Source organism: Ambystoma mexicanum, chromosome 2p, assembly GCF_040938575.1.
Source record: "Ambystoma mexicanum isolate Mex_15411 chromosome 2p, UKY_AmexF1_1, whole genome shotgun sequence".
Lineage (NCBI taxonomy): Eukaryota > Metazoa > Chordata > Amphibia > Caudata > Ambystomatidae > Ambystoma > Ambystoma mexicanum.
The window spans coordinates 15,963,353-15,978,423 of record NC_090923.1 but is presented as its reverse complement, the minus strand read 5'-3'; the positions used below and the strand labels follow the sequence as shown (position 1 = coordinate 15,978,423).

The window sequence follows — 15,071 nt, the reverse complement described above, 5'->3', positions numbered from 1 at the left end:
TATCTCCCTCCTAAGCATGCAGGTGTGCAGGCCAGGTATCTCACTCCTAAGCATGCAGGTGTGCAGGCAAGGTATCTCCCACCTAAGCATGCGGGTGTGCAGGCCAGGTATCTCACTCCTGAGCATGCAGATGTGCAGGCCAGGTATCTCCCTCCTAAGCATGCAGGTGTGCAGGCAAGGTATCTCCCTCCTAAGCATGCAGGTGTGCAGGCCAGGTATCTCACTCCTAAGCATGCCGGTGTGCAGGCCAGGTATCTCCCTCCTAAGCATGCAGGTGTTAGCATGCAGGTGTGCAGGCAAGGTATCTCCCTCCTAAGCATGCAGGTGTGCAGGCCAGGTATCTCCCTCCTAAGCATGCCGGTGTGCAGGCCAGGTATCTCCCTCCTAAGCATGCAGGTGTGCAGGCAAGGTATCTCCCACCTAAGCATGCTGGTGTGCAGGCCAGGTATTTCACTCCTGAGCATGCAGATGTGCAGGCCAGGTATCTCCCTCCTAAGCATGCAGGTGTGCAGGCAAGGTATCTCTCTCCTAAGCATGCAGGTGTGCAGTCCCTCCTAAGCATGCAGGTGTGCAGGCCAGGTATCTCCCTCCTAAGCATGCAGGTGTGCAGGCCAGGTATCTCCCTCCTAAGCATGCCGGTGTGCAGGCCAGGTATCTCCCTCCTAAGCATGCAGGTGTGCAGGCAAGGTATCTCCCACCTAAGCATGCTGGTGTGCAGGCCAGGTATTTCACTCCTGAGCATGCAGATGTGCAGGCCAGGTATCTCTCTCCTAAGCATGCAGGTGTGCAGGCAAGGTATCTCCCTCCTAAGCATGCAGGTGTGCAGGCCAGGTATCTCCCTCCTAAGCATGCCGGTGTGCAGGCCAGGTATCTCCCTCCTAAGCATGCAGGTGTGCAGGCCAGGTATCACCCTCCTAAGCATGCGGGTGTGCAGGCCAGATATCTCCCTCCAAGGCATGCAGGTGTGTGCAGGCCAGATATCTCTCTCCTAAGCATGCAGGCGTGCAGGCCAGGTATCTCCCTCCTAAGCATGCAGGGTGCAGGCGAGGTTTCCCCCTCCCAAGCATGAAGGTGTGGAGGCCCTCCTAACCATGCAGGTGTGCAGGCCAGGTATCTCCGTCCTAAACATGCAGGTGTGCAGGCCAGGTATCTCCCTCCTAAGCATGTTGGTGTGCAGGCCAGGTATCTCCCTCCTAAGCATGCAGGTGTGCAGGCTAGGTATCTCACTCCTGAGCATGCAGATGTGCAGGCCAGGTTTCTCCCTCCTAAGCATGCAGGTGTGCAGGCAAGGTATCTCCCTCCTAAGCATGCAGGTGTGCAGGCCAGGTATCTCCCTCCTAAGCATGCCGGTGTGCAGGCCAGGTATCTCCCTCCTAAGCATGCAGTTGTGCATGCCAGGTATCACCCTCCTAAGCATGCAGGTGTGCAGGCCAGATATCTGTCTCCTAAGCATGCAGGTGTGCAGGCCCTCCTAACCATGCAGGTGTGCAGGCCAGGTATCTCCCTCCTAAACATGCAGGTGTGCAGGCCAGGTATCTCACTCCTAAGCGTGCAGATCTGCAGGCCAGGTATCTCCCTCCTAAGCATGCAGGTGTGCAGGCCAGGTATCTCACTCCTAAGCATGCAGGTGTGCAGGCCATGTATCTCCCTCCTAAACATGCAGGTGTGCAGGCCAGGTATCTCACTCCTAAGCGTGCAGATGTGCAGGCCAGGTATAACCCTCCTAAGCATGCAGGTGTGCAGGCCAGGTATCACACTCCTAAGCATGCAGGTGTGCAGGCCAAGTATCTCCCTCCTAAGCGTGCAGATGTGCAGGCCAGGTATCTCCCTCCTAAGCATGCAGGTGTGCAGGCCAGGTATCTTACTCCTAAGCATGCAGGTGTGCAGACCAGGTATCTCCCTCCTAAACATGAGGGTGTGCAGGCCAGGTATCTCCCTCCTAAGCATGCATGTGTGCAGGCCAGGTATCTCCCTCCTAAGCATGCAGGTGTGCAGGCCAGGTATCTCAATCCTAAGCATGCAGGTGTGCAGGCCAGGTATCTCCCTACTAAGCATGCAGGTGTGCAGGCCAGGTATCTCAATCCTAAGTATGCAGGGGTGTAGGCGAGGTTTCCCCCCCAAGCATGCGGGTGTGGAGGCCCTCCTAACCATGCAGGTGTGTAGGCCAGGTATTTCCCTCCTAAACATGCAGGTGTGCAGGCCAGGTATCTCACTCCTAAGCGTGCAGATGTGCAGGCCAGGTATCTCCCTCCTAAGCATGCATGTGTGCAGGCCAGGTATCTTATTCCTAAGCATGCAGGTGTGCAGGCCAGGTATCTCCCTCCTAAACATGCAGGTGTGCAGGCTAGGTATCTCCCTCCTAAGCATGCATGTGTGCAGGCCAGGTATCTCCCTCGTAAGCATGCGGGTGTGCAGGCCAGGTATCTCAATCCTAAGCATGCAGGTGTGCAGGCAAGGTATCTCCCTCCTAAGCATGCTGGTGTGCAGGCCAGGTATCTCACTCCTAAGCATGCAGGTGTGCAGGCCAGGTATCTCACTCCTAAGCGTGCAGGTGTGCAGGCCATGTATCTCCCTCCGAAACATGCAGGTGTGCAGGCCAGGTATCTCACTCCTAAGCGTGCAGATGTGCAGGCCAGGTATCACCCTCCTAAGCATGCAGGTGTGCAGGCCAGGTATCACACTCCTAAGCATGCAGGTGTGCAGGCCAAGTATCTCCCTCCTAAGCGTGCAGATGTGCAGGCCAGGTATCTCCCTCCTAAGCATGCAGGTGTGCAGGCCAGGTATCTTACTCCTAAGCATGCAGGTGTGCAGGCCAGGTATCTCCCTCCTAAACATGCAGGTGTGCAGGCCAGGTATCTCCCTCCTAAGCATGCATGTGTGCAGGCCAGGTATCTCCCTCCTAATCATGCAGGTGTGCAGGCCAGGTATCTCAATCCTAAGCATGCAGGTGTGCAGGCCAGGTATCTCCCTCCTAAGCATGCAGGTGTGCAGGGCAGGTATCTCAATCCTAAGCATGCAGGGGTGCAGGCGAGGTCTCCCCCCCAAGCATGCGGGTGTGGAGGCCCTCCTAACCATGCAGGTGTGTAGGCCAGGTATCTCCCTCCTAAACATGCAGGTGTGCAGACCAGGTATCTCACTCCTAACCGTGCAGATGTGCAGGCCAGGTATCTCCCTCCTAAGCATGCAGGTGTGCAGGCCAGGTATCTTACTCCTAAGCATGCAGGTGTGCAGGCCAGGTATCTCCCTCCTAAACATGCAGGTGTGCAGGCCAGGTATCTCCCTCCTAAGCATGCATGTGTGCAGGCCAGGTATCTCCCTCCTAAGCATGCAGGTGTGCAGGCCAGGTATCTCAATCCTAAGCATGCAGTTGTGCAGGCAAGGTATCTCCCTCCTAAGCATGCTGGTGTGCAGGCCAGGTATCTCACTCCTAAGCATGCAGGTGTGCAGGCCAGGTATCTCCCTCCTAAGCATTCAGGTGTGCAGGCCAGGTATCTCCCTCCTAAGCATGCAGGTGTGCAGGCCAGGTATCTCCCTCCTAAGCATGCAGGTGTGCAGGCCAGGTATCTCCCTCCTAAGCATGCGGGTGTGCAGGCCAGATATCTCCCTCCAAGGAATGCAGGTGTGTGCAGGCCAGATGTCTCTCTCCTAAGCATGCAGGCGTGCAGGCCCTCCTAAGCATGCAGGTGTGCAGGCTAGGTATCTCCCTCCTAAGCATGCAGGTGTGCAGGACAGGTATCTCCCTCCTAAGCATACAGGTGTGCAGGCCAGGTATCTCACTCCTAAGCATGCAGGTGTGCAGGCAAGGTATCTCCCACCTAAGCATGCTGGTGTGCAGGCCAGGTGTCTCACTCCTGAGCATGCAGATGTACAGGCCAGGCATCTCCCTCCTAAGCATGCAGGTGTGCAGGCAAGGTATCTCCCTCCTAAGCATGCAGGTGTGCAGGCCAGGTATCTCCCTCCTAAGCATGCCGGTGTGCAGGCCAGGTATCTCCCTCCTAAGCATGCAGGTGTGCAGGCAAGGTATCTCCCACCTAAGCATGCTGGCGTGCAGGCCAGGTATTTCACTCCTGAGCATGCAGATGTGCAGGCGAGGTATCTCCCTCCTAAGCATGCAGGTGTGCAGGCAAGGTATCTCCCTCCTAAGCATGCAGGTGTGTAGGCCAGGTATCTCCCTCCTAAGCATGCCGGTGTGCAGGCCAGGTATCTCCCTCCTAAGCATGCAGGTGGGCAGGCCAGGTATCTCCCTCCTAAGCATGCCGGTGTGCAGGCCAGATATCTCCCTCAAAGGCATGCAGGTTTGTGCAGGCCAGATATCTCTCTCCTAAGCATGCAGGCGTGCAGGCCCTCCTAAGCATGCAGGTGTGCAGGCCAGGTATCTCCCTCCTAAGCATGCAGGGTGCAGGCGAGGTTTCCCCCTCCCAAGCATGAAGGTGTGGAGGCCCTCCTAACCATGCAGTTGTGCAGGCCAGGTATCTCTGTCCTAAACATGCAGGTGTGCAGGCCAGGTATCTCCCTCCTAAGCATGTTGGTGTGCAGGCCAGGTATCTCCCTCCTAAGCATGCAGGTGTGCAGGCCAGGTATCTCACTCCTGAGCATGCAGATGTTCAGGCCAGGTATCTCCCTCCTAAGCATGCAGGTGTGCAGGCAAGGTATCTCCCTCCTAAGCATGCAGGTGTGCAGGCCAGGTATCTCCCTCCTAAGCATGCCGGTGTGCAGGCCAGGTATCTCCCTCCTAAGCATGCAGGTGTGCAATCCAGGTATCACCCTCCTAAGCATGCGGGTGTGCAGGCCAGATATCTCCCTCCAAGGCATGCAGGTGTGTGCAGGCCAGATATCTCTCTCCTAAGCATGCAGGCGTGCAGGCCCCCCTAAGCATGCAGGTGTGCAGGCCAGGTATCTCCCTCCTAAGCATGCAGGGTGCAGGTGAGGTTTCCCCCTCCCAAGCATGAAGGTGTGGAGGCCCTCCTAACCATGCAGGTGTGCAGGCTAGGTATCTCCCTCCTAAACATGCAGGTGTGCAGGCCAGGTATCTCACTCCTAAGCATGCAGGTGTGCAGGCCAGGTATCTGTCTCCTAAGCATGCAGGTGTGCAGGCAAGGTATCTCCCACCTAAGCATGCTGGTGTGCAGGCCAGGTATCTCACTCCTGAGCATGCAGATGTGCAGGCCAGGTATCTCCCTCCTAAGCATGCAGGTGTGCAGGCAAGGTATCTCCCTCCTAAGCATGCAGGTGTGCAGGCCAGGTATCTCCCTCCTAAGCATGCCGGTGTGCAGGCCAGGTATCTCCCTCCTAAGCATGCAGGTGTGCATGCCAGGTATCACCCTCCTAAGCATGCAGGTGTGCAGGCCAGATATCTCTCTCCTAAGCATGCAGGCGTGCAGGCCCTCCTAAGCATGCAGGTGTGCAGGCCAGATATCTCCCTCCTAAGCATGCAGGGTGCAGGCGAGGTTTCCCCATCCCAAGCATGAAGGTGTGGAGGCCCTCCTAACCATGCAGGTGTGCAGGCAAGGTATCTCCCTCCTAAGCATGCAGGTGTGCAGGCCAGGCATCTCCCTCCTAAGCATGCAGGTGTGCAGGCCAGGTATCCCCCTCCTAAGCATGCAGGTGTGCAGGCAAGGTCATGTAGGTGTGCAGGCCAAGTATCTCCCTCCTAAGCAGGCAGGTGTGCAGGCCAGATATCTCCCTTCTAAGCATGCAGGTGTGCAGGCCAGGTATCTCACTCCTAAGCATACAGGTGTGCATGCAAGGTATCTCCCTCCTAAGCATGCAGGTGTGCAGGCCAGGTATCTCCCTCCTAAGCATGCAGGTGTGCAGGCCAGATTTCCCCCTCCTAAGCATGCAGGCGTGAAGGCCAGGCATCTCAATCCTAAGCATGCAGGTGTGCAGGCCAGGTATCTCCCTCCTAAGCATGCAGGTGTGCAGGGCAGGTATCTCAATCCTAAGCATGCAGGGGTGCAGGCGAGGTCTCCCCCCCAAGCATGCGGGTGTGGAGGCCCTCCTAACCATGCAGGTGTGTAGGCCAGGTATCTCCCTCCTAAACATGCAGGTGTGCAGACCAGGTATCTCACTCCTAACCGTGCAGATGTGCAGGCCAGGTATCTCCCTCCTAAGCATGCAGGTGTGCAGGCCAGGTATCTTACTCCTAAGCATGCAGGTGTGCAGGCCAGGTATCTCCCTCCTAAACATGCAGGTGTGCAGGCCAGGTATCTCCCTCCTAAGCATGCATGTGTGCAGGCCAGGTATCTCCCTCCTAAGCATGCAGGTGTGCAGGCCAGGTATCTCAATCCTAAGCATGCAGTTGTGCAGGCAAGGTATCTCCCTCCTAAGCATGCTGGTGTGCAGGCCAGGTATCTCACTCCTAAGCATGCAGGTGTGCAGGCCAGGTATCTCCCTCCTAAGCATTCAGGTGTGCAGGCCAGGTATCTCCCTCCTAAGCATGCAGGTGTGCAGGCCAGGTATCTCCCTCCTAAGCATGCAGGTGTGCAGGCCAGGTATCTCCCTCCTAAGCATGCGGGTGTGCAGGCCAGATATCTCCCTCCAAGGAATGCAGGTGTGTGCAGGCCAGATGTCTCTCTCCTAAGCATGCAGGCGTGCAGGCCCTCCTAAGCATGCAGGTGTGCAGGCCAGGTATCTCCCTCCTAAGCATGCAGGTGTGCAGGACAGGTATCTCCCTCCTAAGCATACAGGTGTGCAGGCCAGGTATCTCACTCCTAAGCATGCAGGTGTGCAGGCAAGGTATCTCCCACCTAAGCATGCTGGTGTGCAGGCCAGGTATCTCACTCCTGAGCATGCAGATGTACAGGCCAGGCATCTCCCTCCTAAGCATGCAGGTGTGCAGGCAAGGTATCTCCCTCCTAAGCATGCAGGTGTGCAGGCCAGGTATCTCCCTCCTAAGCATGCCGGTGTGCAGGCCAGGTATCTCCCTCCTAAGCATGCAGGTGTGCAGGCAAGGTATCTCCCACCTAAGCATGCTGGCGTGCAGGCCAGGTAGTTCACTCCTGAGCATGCAGATGTGCAGGCGAGGTATCTCCCTCCTAAGCATGCAGGTGTGCAGGCAAGGTATCTCCCTCCTAAGCATGCAGGTGTGTAGGCCAGGTATCTCCCTCCTAAGCATGCCGGTGTGCAGGCCAGGTATCTCCCTCCTAAGCATGCAGGTGGGCAGGCCAGGTATCTCCCTCCTAAGCATGCCGGTGTGCAGGCCAGATATCTCCCTCAAAGGCATGCAGGTTTGTGCAGGCCAGATATCTCTCTCCTAAGCATGCAGGCGTGCAGGCCCTCCTAAGCATGCAGGTGTGCAGGCCAGGTATCTCCCTCCTAAGCATGCAGGGTGCAGGCGAGGTTTCCCCCTCCCAAGCATGAAGGTGTGGAGGCCCTCCTAACCATGCAGGTGTGCAGGCCAGGTATCTCTGTCCTAAACATGCAGGTGTGCAGGCCAGGTATCTCCCTCCTAAGCATGTTGGTGTGCAGGCCAGGTATCTCCCTCCTAAGCATGCAGGTGTGCAGGCCAGGTATCTCACTCCTGAGCATGCAGATGTTCAGGCCAGGTATCTCCCTCCTAAGCATGCAGGTGTGCAGGCAAGGTATCTCCCTCCTAAGCATGCAGGTGTGCAGGCCAGGTATCTCCCTCCTAAGCATGCCGGTGTGCAGGCCAGGTATCTCCCTCCTAAGCATGCAGGTGTGCAATCCAGGTATCACCCTCCTAAGCATGCGGGTGTGCAGGCCAGATATCTCCCTCCAAGGCATGCAGGTGTGTGCAGGCCAGATATCTCTCTCCTAAGCATGCAGGCGTGCAGGCCCCCCTAAGCATGCAGGTGTGCAGGCCAGGTATCTCCCTCCTAAGCATGCAGGGTGCAGGTGAGGTTTCCCCCTCCCAAGCATGAAGGTGTGGAGGCCCTCCTAACCATGCAGGTGTGCAGGCTAGGTATCTCCCTCCTAAACATGCAGGTGTGCAGGCCAGGTATCTCACTCCTAAGCATGCAGGTGTGCAGGCCAGGTATCTGTCTCCTAAGCATGCAGGTGTGCAGGCAAGGTATCTCCCACCTAAGCATGCTGGTGTGCAGGCCAGGTATCTCACTCCTGAGCATGCAGATGTGCAGGCCAGGTATCTCCCTCCTAAGCATGCAGGTGTGCAGGCAAGGTATCTCCCTCCTAAGCATGCAGGTGTGCAGGCCAGGTATCTCCCTCCTAAGCATGCCGGTGTGCAGGCCAGGTATCTCCCTCCTAAGCATGCAGGTGTGCATGCCAGGTATCACCCTCCTAAGCATGCAGGTGTGCAGGCCAGATATCTCTCTCCTAAGCATGCAGGCGTGCAGGCCCTCCTAAGCATGCAGGTGTGCAGGCCAGATATCTCCCTCCTAAGCATGCAGGGTGCAGGCGAGGTTTCCCCATCCCAAGCATGAAGGTGTGGAGGCCCTCCTAACCATGCAGGTGTGCAGGCAAGGTATCTCCCTCCTAAGCATGCAGGTGTGCAGGCCAGGCATCTCCCTCCTAAGCATGCAGGTGTGCAGGCCAGGTATCCCCCTCCTAAGCATGCAGGTGTGCAGGCAAGGTCATGTAGGTGTGCAGGCCAAGTATCTCCCTCCTAAGCAGGCAGGTGTGCAGGCCAGATATCTCCCTTCTAAGCATGCAGGTGTGCAGGCCAGGTATCTCACTCCTAAGCATACAGGTGTGCATGCAAGGTATCTCCCTCCTAAGCATGCAGGTGTGCAGGCCAGGTATCTCCCTCCTAAGCATGCAGGTGTGCAGGCCAGATTTCCCCCTCCTAAGCATGCAGGCGTGAAGGCCAGGCATCTCCCTCCTTAGCATGCAGGTGTGCAGGCCCTCCTAACCATGCAGGTGTGCAGGCTAGGTATCTCCCTCCTAAACATGCAGGTGTGCAGGCCAGGTATCTCACTCCTAAGCATGCAGGTGTGCAGGCCAGGTATCTGTCTCCTAAGCATGCAGGTGTGCAGGCAAGGTATCTCCCACCTAAGCATGCTGGTGTGCAGGCCAGGTATCTCACTCCTGAGCATGCAGATGTGCAGGCCAGGTATCTCCCTCCTAAGCATGCAGGTGTGCAGGCAAGGTATCTCCCTCCTAAGCATGCAGGTGTGCAGGTCAGGTATCTCCCTCCTAAGCATGCCGGTGTGCAGGCCAGGTATCTCCCTCCTAAGCATGCAGGTGTGCATGCCAGGTATCACCCTCCTAAGCATGCAGGTGTGCAGGCCAGATATCTCTCTCCTAAGCATGCAGGCGTGCAGGCCCTCCTAAGCATGCAGGTGTGCAGGCCAGATATCTCCCTCCTAAGCATGCAGGGTGCAGGCGAGGTTTCCCCATCCCAAGCATGAAGGTGTGGAGGCCCTCCTAACCCTGCAGGTGTGAAGGCAAGGTATCTCCCTCCTAAGCATGCAGGTGTGCAGGCCAGGCATCTCCCTCCTAAGCATGCAGGTGTGCAGGCCAGGTATCTCCCTCCTAAGCATGCAGGTGTGCAGGCAAGGTCATCTAGGTGTGCAGGCTAAGTATCTCCCTCCTAAGCAGGCAGGTGTGCAGGCCATATATCTCCCTTCTAAGCATGCAGGTGTGCAGGCCAGGTATCTCCCTCCTAAGCATGCAGGTGTGCATGCAAGGTATCTCCCTCCTAAGCATGCAGTTGTGCAGGCCAGGTATCTCCCTCCTATGCATGCAAGTGTGCAGGCCAGATTTCCCCCTCCTAAGCATGCAGGCGTGAAGGCCAGGCATCTCCCTCCTAAGCATGCAGGTGTGCAGGCCAGGTATCTCCCTCATAAGCATGCGGATGTACAGGCCAGATGTCTCCCTCCAAGGCATGCAGGAGTGTGCAGCACAGATATCTCTCTCCTAAGCATGCACGCATGCAGGCCCACCTAAGCATGCAGGTGTACAGGCCCACCTAAGCATGCAAGTGTACAGGCCCTCCTAAGCATGCAGGCGTGCAGGCCCTCCTAAGCATGCAGGTGTGCAGGCCAGGTATCGCCCTCCTAAGCATGCAGGTGTGCAGGCCAGGTATCGCCCTCCTAAGCATGCTGGTGTTCAGGCCAGGTATCTCACTCCTAAGCATGCAGGTGTGCAGGCCAGGTATCTCCCTCCTAAGCATGCAAGGGTGCAGGCCAGGTGTCTCCCTCCTAAGCATGCAGGTGTGCAGGCCAGTTATCTCCCTTCTAAGCATGCAGGAGTGCAGGCCAGTGCCTCTGTTTGCAGAATAGCAAAAGTTCCAGCCGCCTGCATTATTGTTAATTACTGGCCCTCATTTGGGTTGGCTGTATTATTTTATATGTCAAAGGGTTTTGTGGCCCTGGTGAGCTCTGCCATGGGGATCGAACAGAGAGAAATGAAGCCAATGGCTGGAGGTGAATCAGCCATTCTCATGCTAGTCCATGTTGCACCGTAAACTGGGCCCGAGCAGCTTTCACGCAGCAAAAATGGCTTACAGAATCGGTGTGTAACCTCTACAGGCCCCTGAATGCACCCACGGGCCCCTGAATGCACCGACGGGCCTCTGAATGCATTCATTCATTCATCTGTGTCAGTGTTATAGTGCCTATCACCATAATTTTGGTCCCAAAGCGATGTTTGGTTGAACCCCCTTGGACGGACCAACGTCCGAATTTGGGACAATTAGGTGGTGCTATTATGCGTTGTGCATTTCAGCCATTAAAGTTATATGTGGGTGGCCAAGACCCTGCCAGTCATCCATGTCTGAATGGCATGTGGATGGGCACAGCAGAGGTATAAGGGGATTGTATTTAAGGAGATAGAGAATTATGTGGGAAGTTACAGTTCGTATCTTTGTCATTAAAGGTAGCTTCCTTCTTATGGCAGAGGTGTTGTGCAATAGTGTTTGTGTTATATGTGAGTGCAGGGTGTGTGGAGTGAGCATGTGCCTTCCCACTAAGTTATGAAGGTGCAGGGTTAGCTGTACAAATAACAATGTTTACAACCTGGGTTCCGTCTATGTACAAAGAGCAGTGTTACGTACCACCTAGATTCTAAAGGGCCCCCATTCTAAACCCCCATTCATCAGTCCTAGCTGTAACTCAAACATGCTAAGTGGTGAGCCGGGCGGCTCACCACTGGGCCAATCACACAAGAGTGCGACTTGAGTTGCCGAGGCAACTCAGTCCAGGGTGCCTATTCCCCCTCCCACACATCCTGTAGACCCCAGAAAGAGTGGCACCACTTTTGGAGGCTTCTGTGCAGACGCCCGCCAAAAGTGGAACAAAGGGCTCGACTTGGGTTGGAGTTACAGAGGCGAACACAAATGCCATTTTAAAACCGAGTCCTAGCAAAAAGACCCAACCGGGGAATAAATATTAAATAAATAACCCGGCAGTATCTTTAACATTGCAGCAAAAAAGTGGTGCGTTTAAAATGAATGGGAAAATCCCATAGGAAATATTCTGGTGGAATATTTTGCATGGTAACCACTGCCACCAGCCAGAAACTCGACAAGGGGCGACTGGATCTTGAAAAACAGACCCAGGGGCAAAACATGGGTAAGAGTGGGGGGAAAGCTCACACTCTTACCAAGTGAAAAAAATAAACTCCAGAAATCCAGCAAAGCTGCTGGGGGACTCACTAGGTAAGGGAAATTAGCCATTGAATGAGAATTTTCCCTAACACATAGTCATCTTGGGTCGGAGGTATGAAGTTAGATTTGTTACTTGATGACACATCTTGTGTAGTGCCTTGATTGGAAGTAGCGAATAAGACTGAATAAAAAAATACATATGGCATATTTGTTGAATTTGGGCTGTACGAAAACATCTTGTATAGCCTAAAAATTCAAACAAATATGCCATACAAACCATTACAGCGAACAAGGGGAATGGGGGATGGGGGGTGTCCCCCGCTTCCCTTGTTAGCTATAATGGGAACAGGTTATGTGGAGGTGTCCCCTGCATATGCAAGTAAAGTAAAAATGTAAAATAAAAAAAGGAAAGGACCATGCAGCGCCGGTTCTCAATGCCGGAAGTGAATGGAAACAGGCATCGCAGGGACAAGGCGAGTCAGCGGCACACAGCGGAATGTGCCACTGCAAGGTTAGTAAAAGGGGGGGTGGTAATGTATATGATTGTGAATTGTTTTACTATGACGGCCAAACCATATTTTCGGCCAAAACCCCTACAGTATGTTTGGCCACGGTTTGTTCCGTCACGGCAAAACAACCCAAAATCGATATGTTAAGCTCTGTGGTCAACCTTTCCTTATCTAACTCTAACACTTCGTCCAATATTAGAAGTGGATTCATGTGTTCAATGTTCATAAATTGAGAGTGGTTTGGTTCTTTGCGTAACATAAGTTACTGTAAAAAAAAATATATATTGCATTTTTTATAAATCTGTGGGTAAGAAAAAGGTAAAGCACTGTGTATTTGGAACATACAAAAGACTTCTTTTTAGTAAATTGGTTTATTTGTCATTCATATTTTTATTTATTTATTTATTTGCATTTGTCTGGCGCACTTACAGCCCAGAGGCATCGAGGCGCTGTTACATGAAGTTGTACGTAAACTTGATTCAGTGGTTACAAATGACAGTGGTCACAGACTTGATTACAGAAACACAGGTTACAGGCTTGATTACAGAAACACTGGTCACAGGCTTCATTTCAGAAACACAGTTCACAGGCTTGATTACAGAAACACAGTTCACAGGCTTGATTACAGAAACACAGTTCACAGGCTTGATTACAGAAACACAGTTCACAGGCTTGATTACAGACACACAGGTGAGAAGACAACGGTGACGCTGAGTTACATGGAAGGCATACATTTAGGAAGAATTATATTCTTGTATGAAGGCGTTGAGATGCGGCTATAACCAGCCACAGTGCAGGCAGATGTAGAGAGTGCACAGAGCACCATCAGACAAAAAGCGTAGTTTTAATAGCTTTGCAGAATGCTAAGTGGGAGTCAATCATACGTAGGTGAGTGGGAAAGCATTCCAGTGTCATGCGGCCATAGTGGGGAAGCTCGATCCCCCAGCACGGATTCTTCGTGTCTTAAGCGTGGCGATCAGGTTGGTGTAGTCTTTTCTCAGGGTCCTGGAGGAGGTATATTTGGCAATTCATTGGACCATGTATGGGGGTGCCAGATCATGGAGGCATTTGTGCGTAAGGGAAAAGGTTTTAAAGACAATTCTCTCTTTGACAAGGAGCCAGTGAGCCTGCCTTCTTACTTCAGAAATGTGGTCTTTTCTTGAGGTTCCTGTGGCCGTGGTGAGGGCGTTATTCTGAACAAGTTTGAGTTTAGTCAACTTTTTACTGGAGGTCCCTACAAGGAGGGCATTGCAGTAGTCGAGTCTTTATCCAATTATTGCCCTAGCAATGGTGAGGCCGTTTTGTCGAGGTAAGAAGGGCCTGGCTGCATTGAGAACTTTGGAGTAGTAGGCCGATGAAGAGGCAATAGCGTTGACCTGTCTGTCCATAGTCAGGTTCGAGTCAAGGTAAACGGCCAGGGTCTTGACATTATTAGATACCGTGATAGGTATATTGTCAATGGTGAAGGACATGTAAAGTTTGTACAGATTGCTCAAAGTGGTGGGTGATCCGATTAACAGAAGTTCGGTTTTGTCGCTGTTGAGGCATACCCAGTTATCGGCCATCCAAGACTGGATCGTGGAGTAAATAGTGGTGAGGGTGTTCATGTCAGCAACGTAATCACCTGTGAGTGGGATAAGCACCTGTGTGTCATCTGCGTAGTTCGTATGTTAAATACACAGGGCGTCAAGAATGCTGAACAGGGGCCTAGTGAACAGATTATATGGAGAGGGTGCGATACAGGAATCCTGAGGTACTGCACATTTGATGTGGCTTGGTGTGGCACATGCAGAGTCGGAGAAGAATTTCATGGCCCTCTCTTGAAGAAAGGCTGTAATCCATGCGCAAGCCTTAGAGGAGAGTAGAGAGATTGTGGCAGAGTGTGTTGTGATCCACCAGGTCGAATGCTGCGGATAAGTCAAGGAGCAAGAGGAGCACTGGTTTGCCTGCATCTCTCAGATCGCCCATTTGGTTTGTAAGGTCTAAGAGAGCAGTTTCCGTGCCATGTCGTGGGCGGAAACCAGACTGTCGAAGGCCGAGGAGACGGCTGTCTTCTATGAATTTTTGGACTTGCAGGTAGGGTGCTTTGTCCACATTTTTTAGTAGAAATGGGACAGTAGTTATGGGCCTGTAGTTCACCAGAACCGTTGGGAAGGTTTTTTAAGGAGCAGGCGTACCCAGGCTTCCTTGAATCTAGTTGGGACATGGCTAGACTGGAAGGATGCATTCATGAAAGCTGTTTTGAAGGGGACAAGGATGGGGGCGTAGTCTTTCATAAATTGGGCAGGGCAGGCATCGCCTTTGCATTTGGAGGGTTTAATTGATTTGAGCAGGGCAGTGACTTCTACTTCAGTCATATCTTTAAAGTCGAAGGGCTGAGATGGATTAGGCTTGGTGGCCGTGGGCAAGTTACTGGGCAGGTTGGCTATGAGGTGTATCGGGCCTTTTGATGGCCTAGGATTTTAGTTTGCATTTGTTGAGCTTGTCTAGCATGGCAGATTGAATACTATTGCACCACTTTTCGTCTTTCAATAGTGTAGTGGGAGGAGTGGATGGTTTTTTCAACTCTCTGGAGATGGTGAAGATTTCGTTTGACCCTGATTTTGCGTTGTCAATCCTTGAGTTGAATGAGGTGGCTTTAGCCTGGATTATTTTGGATTGTTTTCTTTGGCAATGGCCTTAAAGGCCCTTCCGGTAACATCATTGGGGTTCATTTTCTAGGATGAGAGTGCAAGCCTCTTCTGGAGCGAAGTTCCATCAGATCCTGGGAGAACCAAGCGTTGGAATGTTTAACTTTTTTAGCTTTCTTTAAGGTGAGAGGGGCGATAGCATCTACAGCTTGGGTGATCGTAAGTTTGAAGGCACTGACAAGGGCCGAAGGGTCTTTGGAGAACGGAGGCTGGAGAGCAGGCACCATGAGGAAGGGTGCAATCTTTTCCGTGGTAAGTTGACGTGAGCTTCTCGCGAGTGCAACTGGACAAGGGGGGATAGGTTTAGGGGGCATCTTGTTGGTATTGAGGTCAAATTGAATATAGTGG

At 53.2% G+C, this 15,071-nt stretch overlaps 1 protein-coding gene across 5 annotated transcripts in view; it reads left to right on the top strand.

The window, feature by feature from the left end:
- LOC138566145 (zinc finger protein 282-like) overlaps positions 1 to 15,071 on the top strand; it is a 275,807-nt gene that overhangs the window by 111,670 nt on the left and 149,066 nt on the right. Inside the window, exon 1 of one of the 5 annotated variants that reach the window (XM_069643155.1) lies at positions 10,062 to 12,035. The exons of the other annotated variants lie outside the window; for them this stretch is intronic. Within the exon in view, the coding sequence (XP_069499256.1) occupies positions 12,021 to 12,035 (15 nt within the window). The 5' untranslated portion in view covers positions 10,062 to 12,020. Of the gene's footprint in view, positions 1 to 10,061; positions 12,036 to 15,071 lie in introns of those variants that run through there. 5 annotated transcript variants of the gene reach the window in all.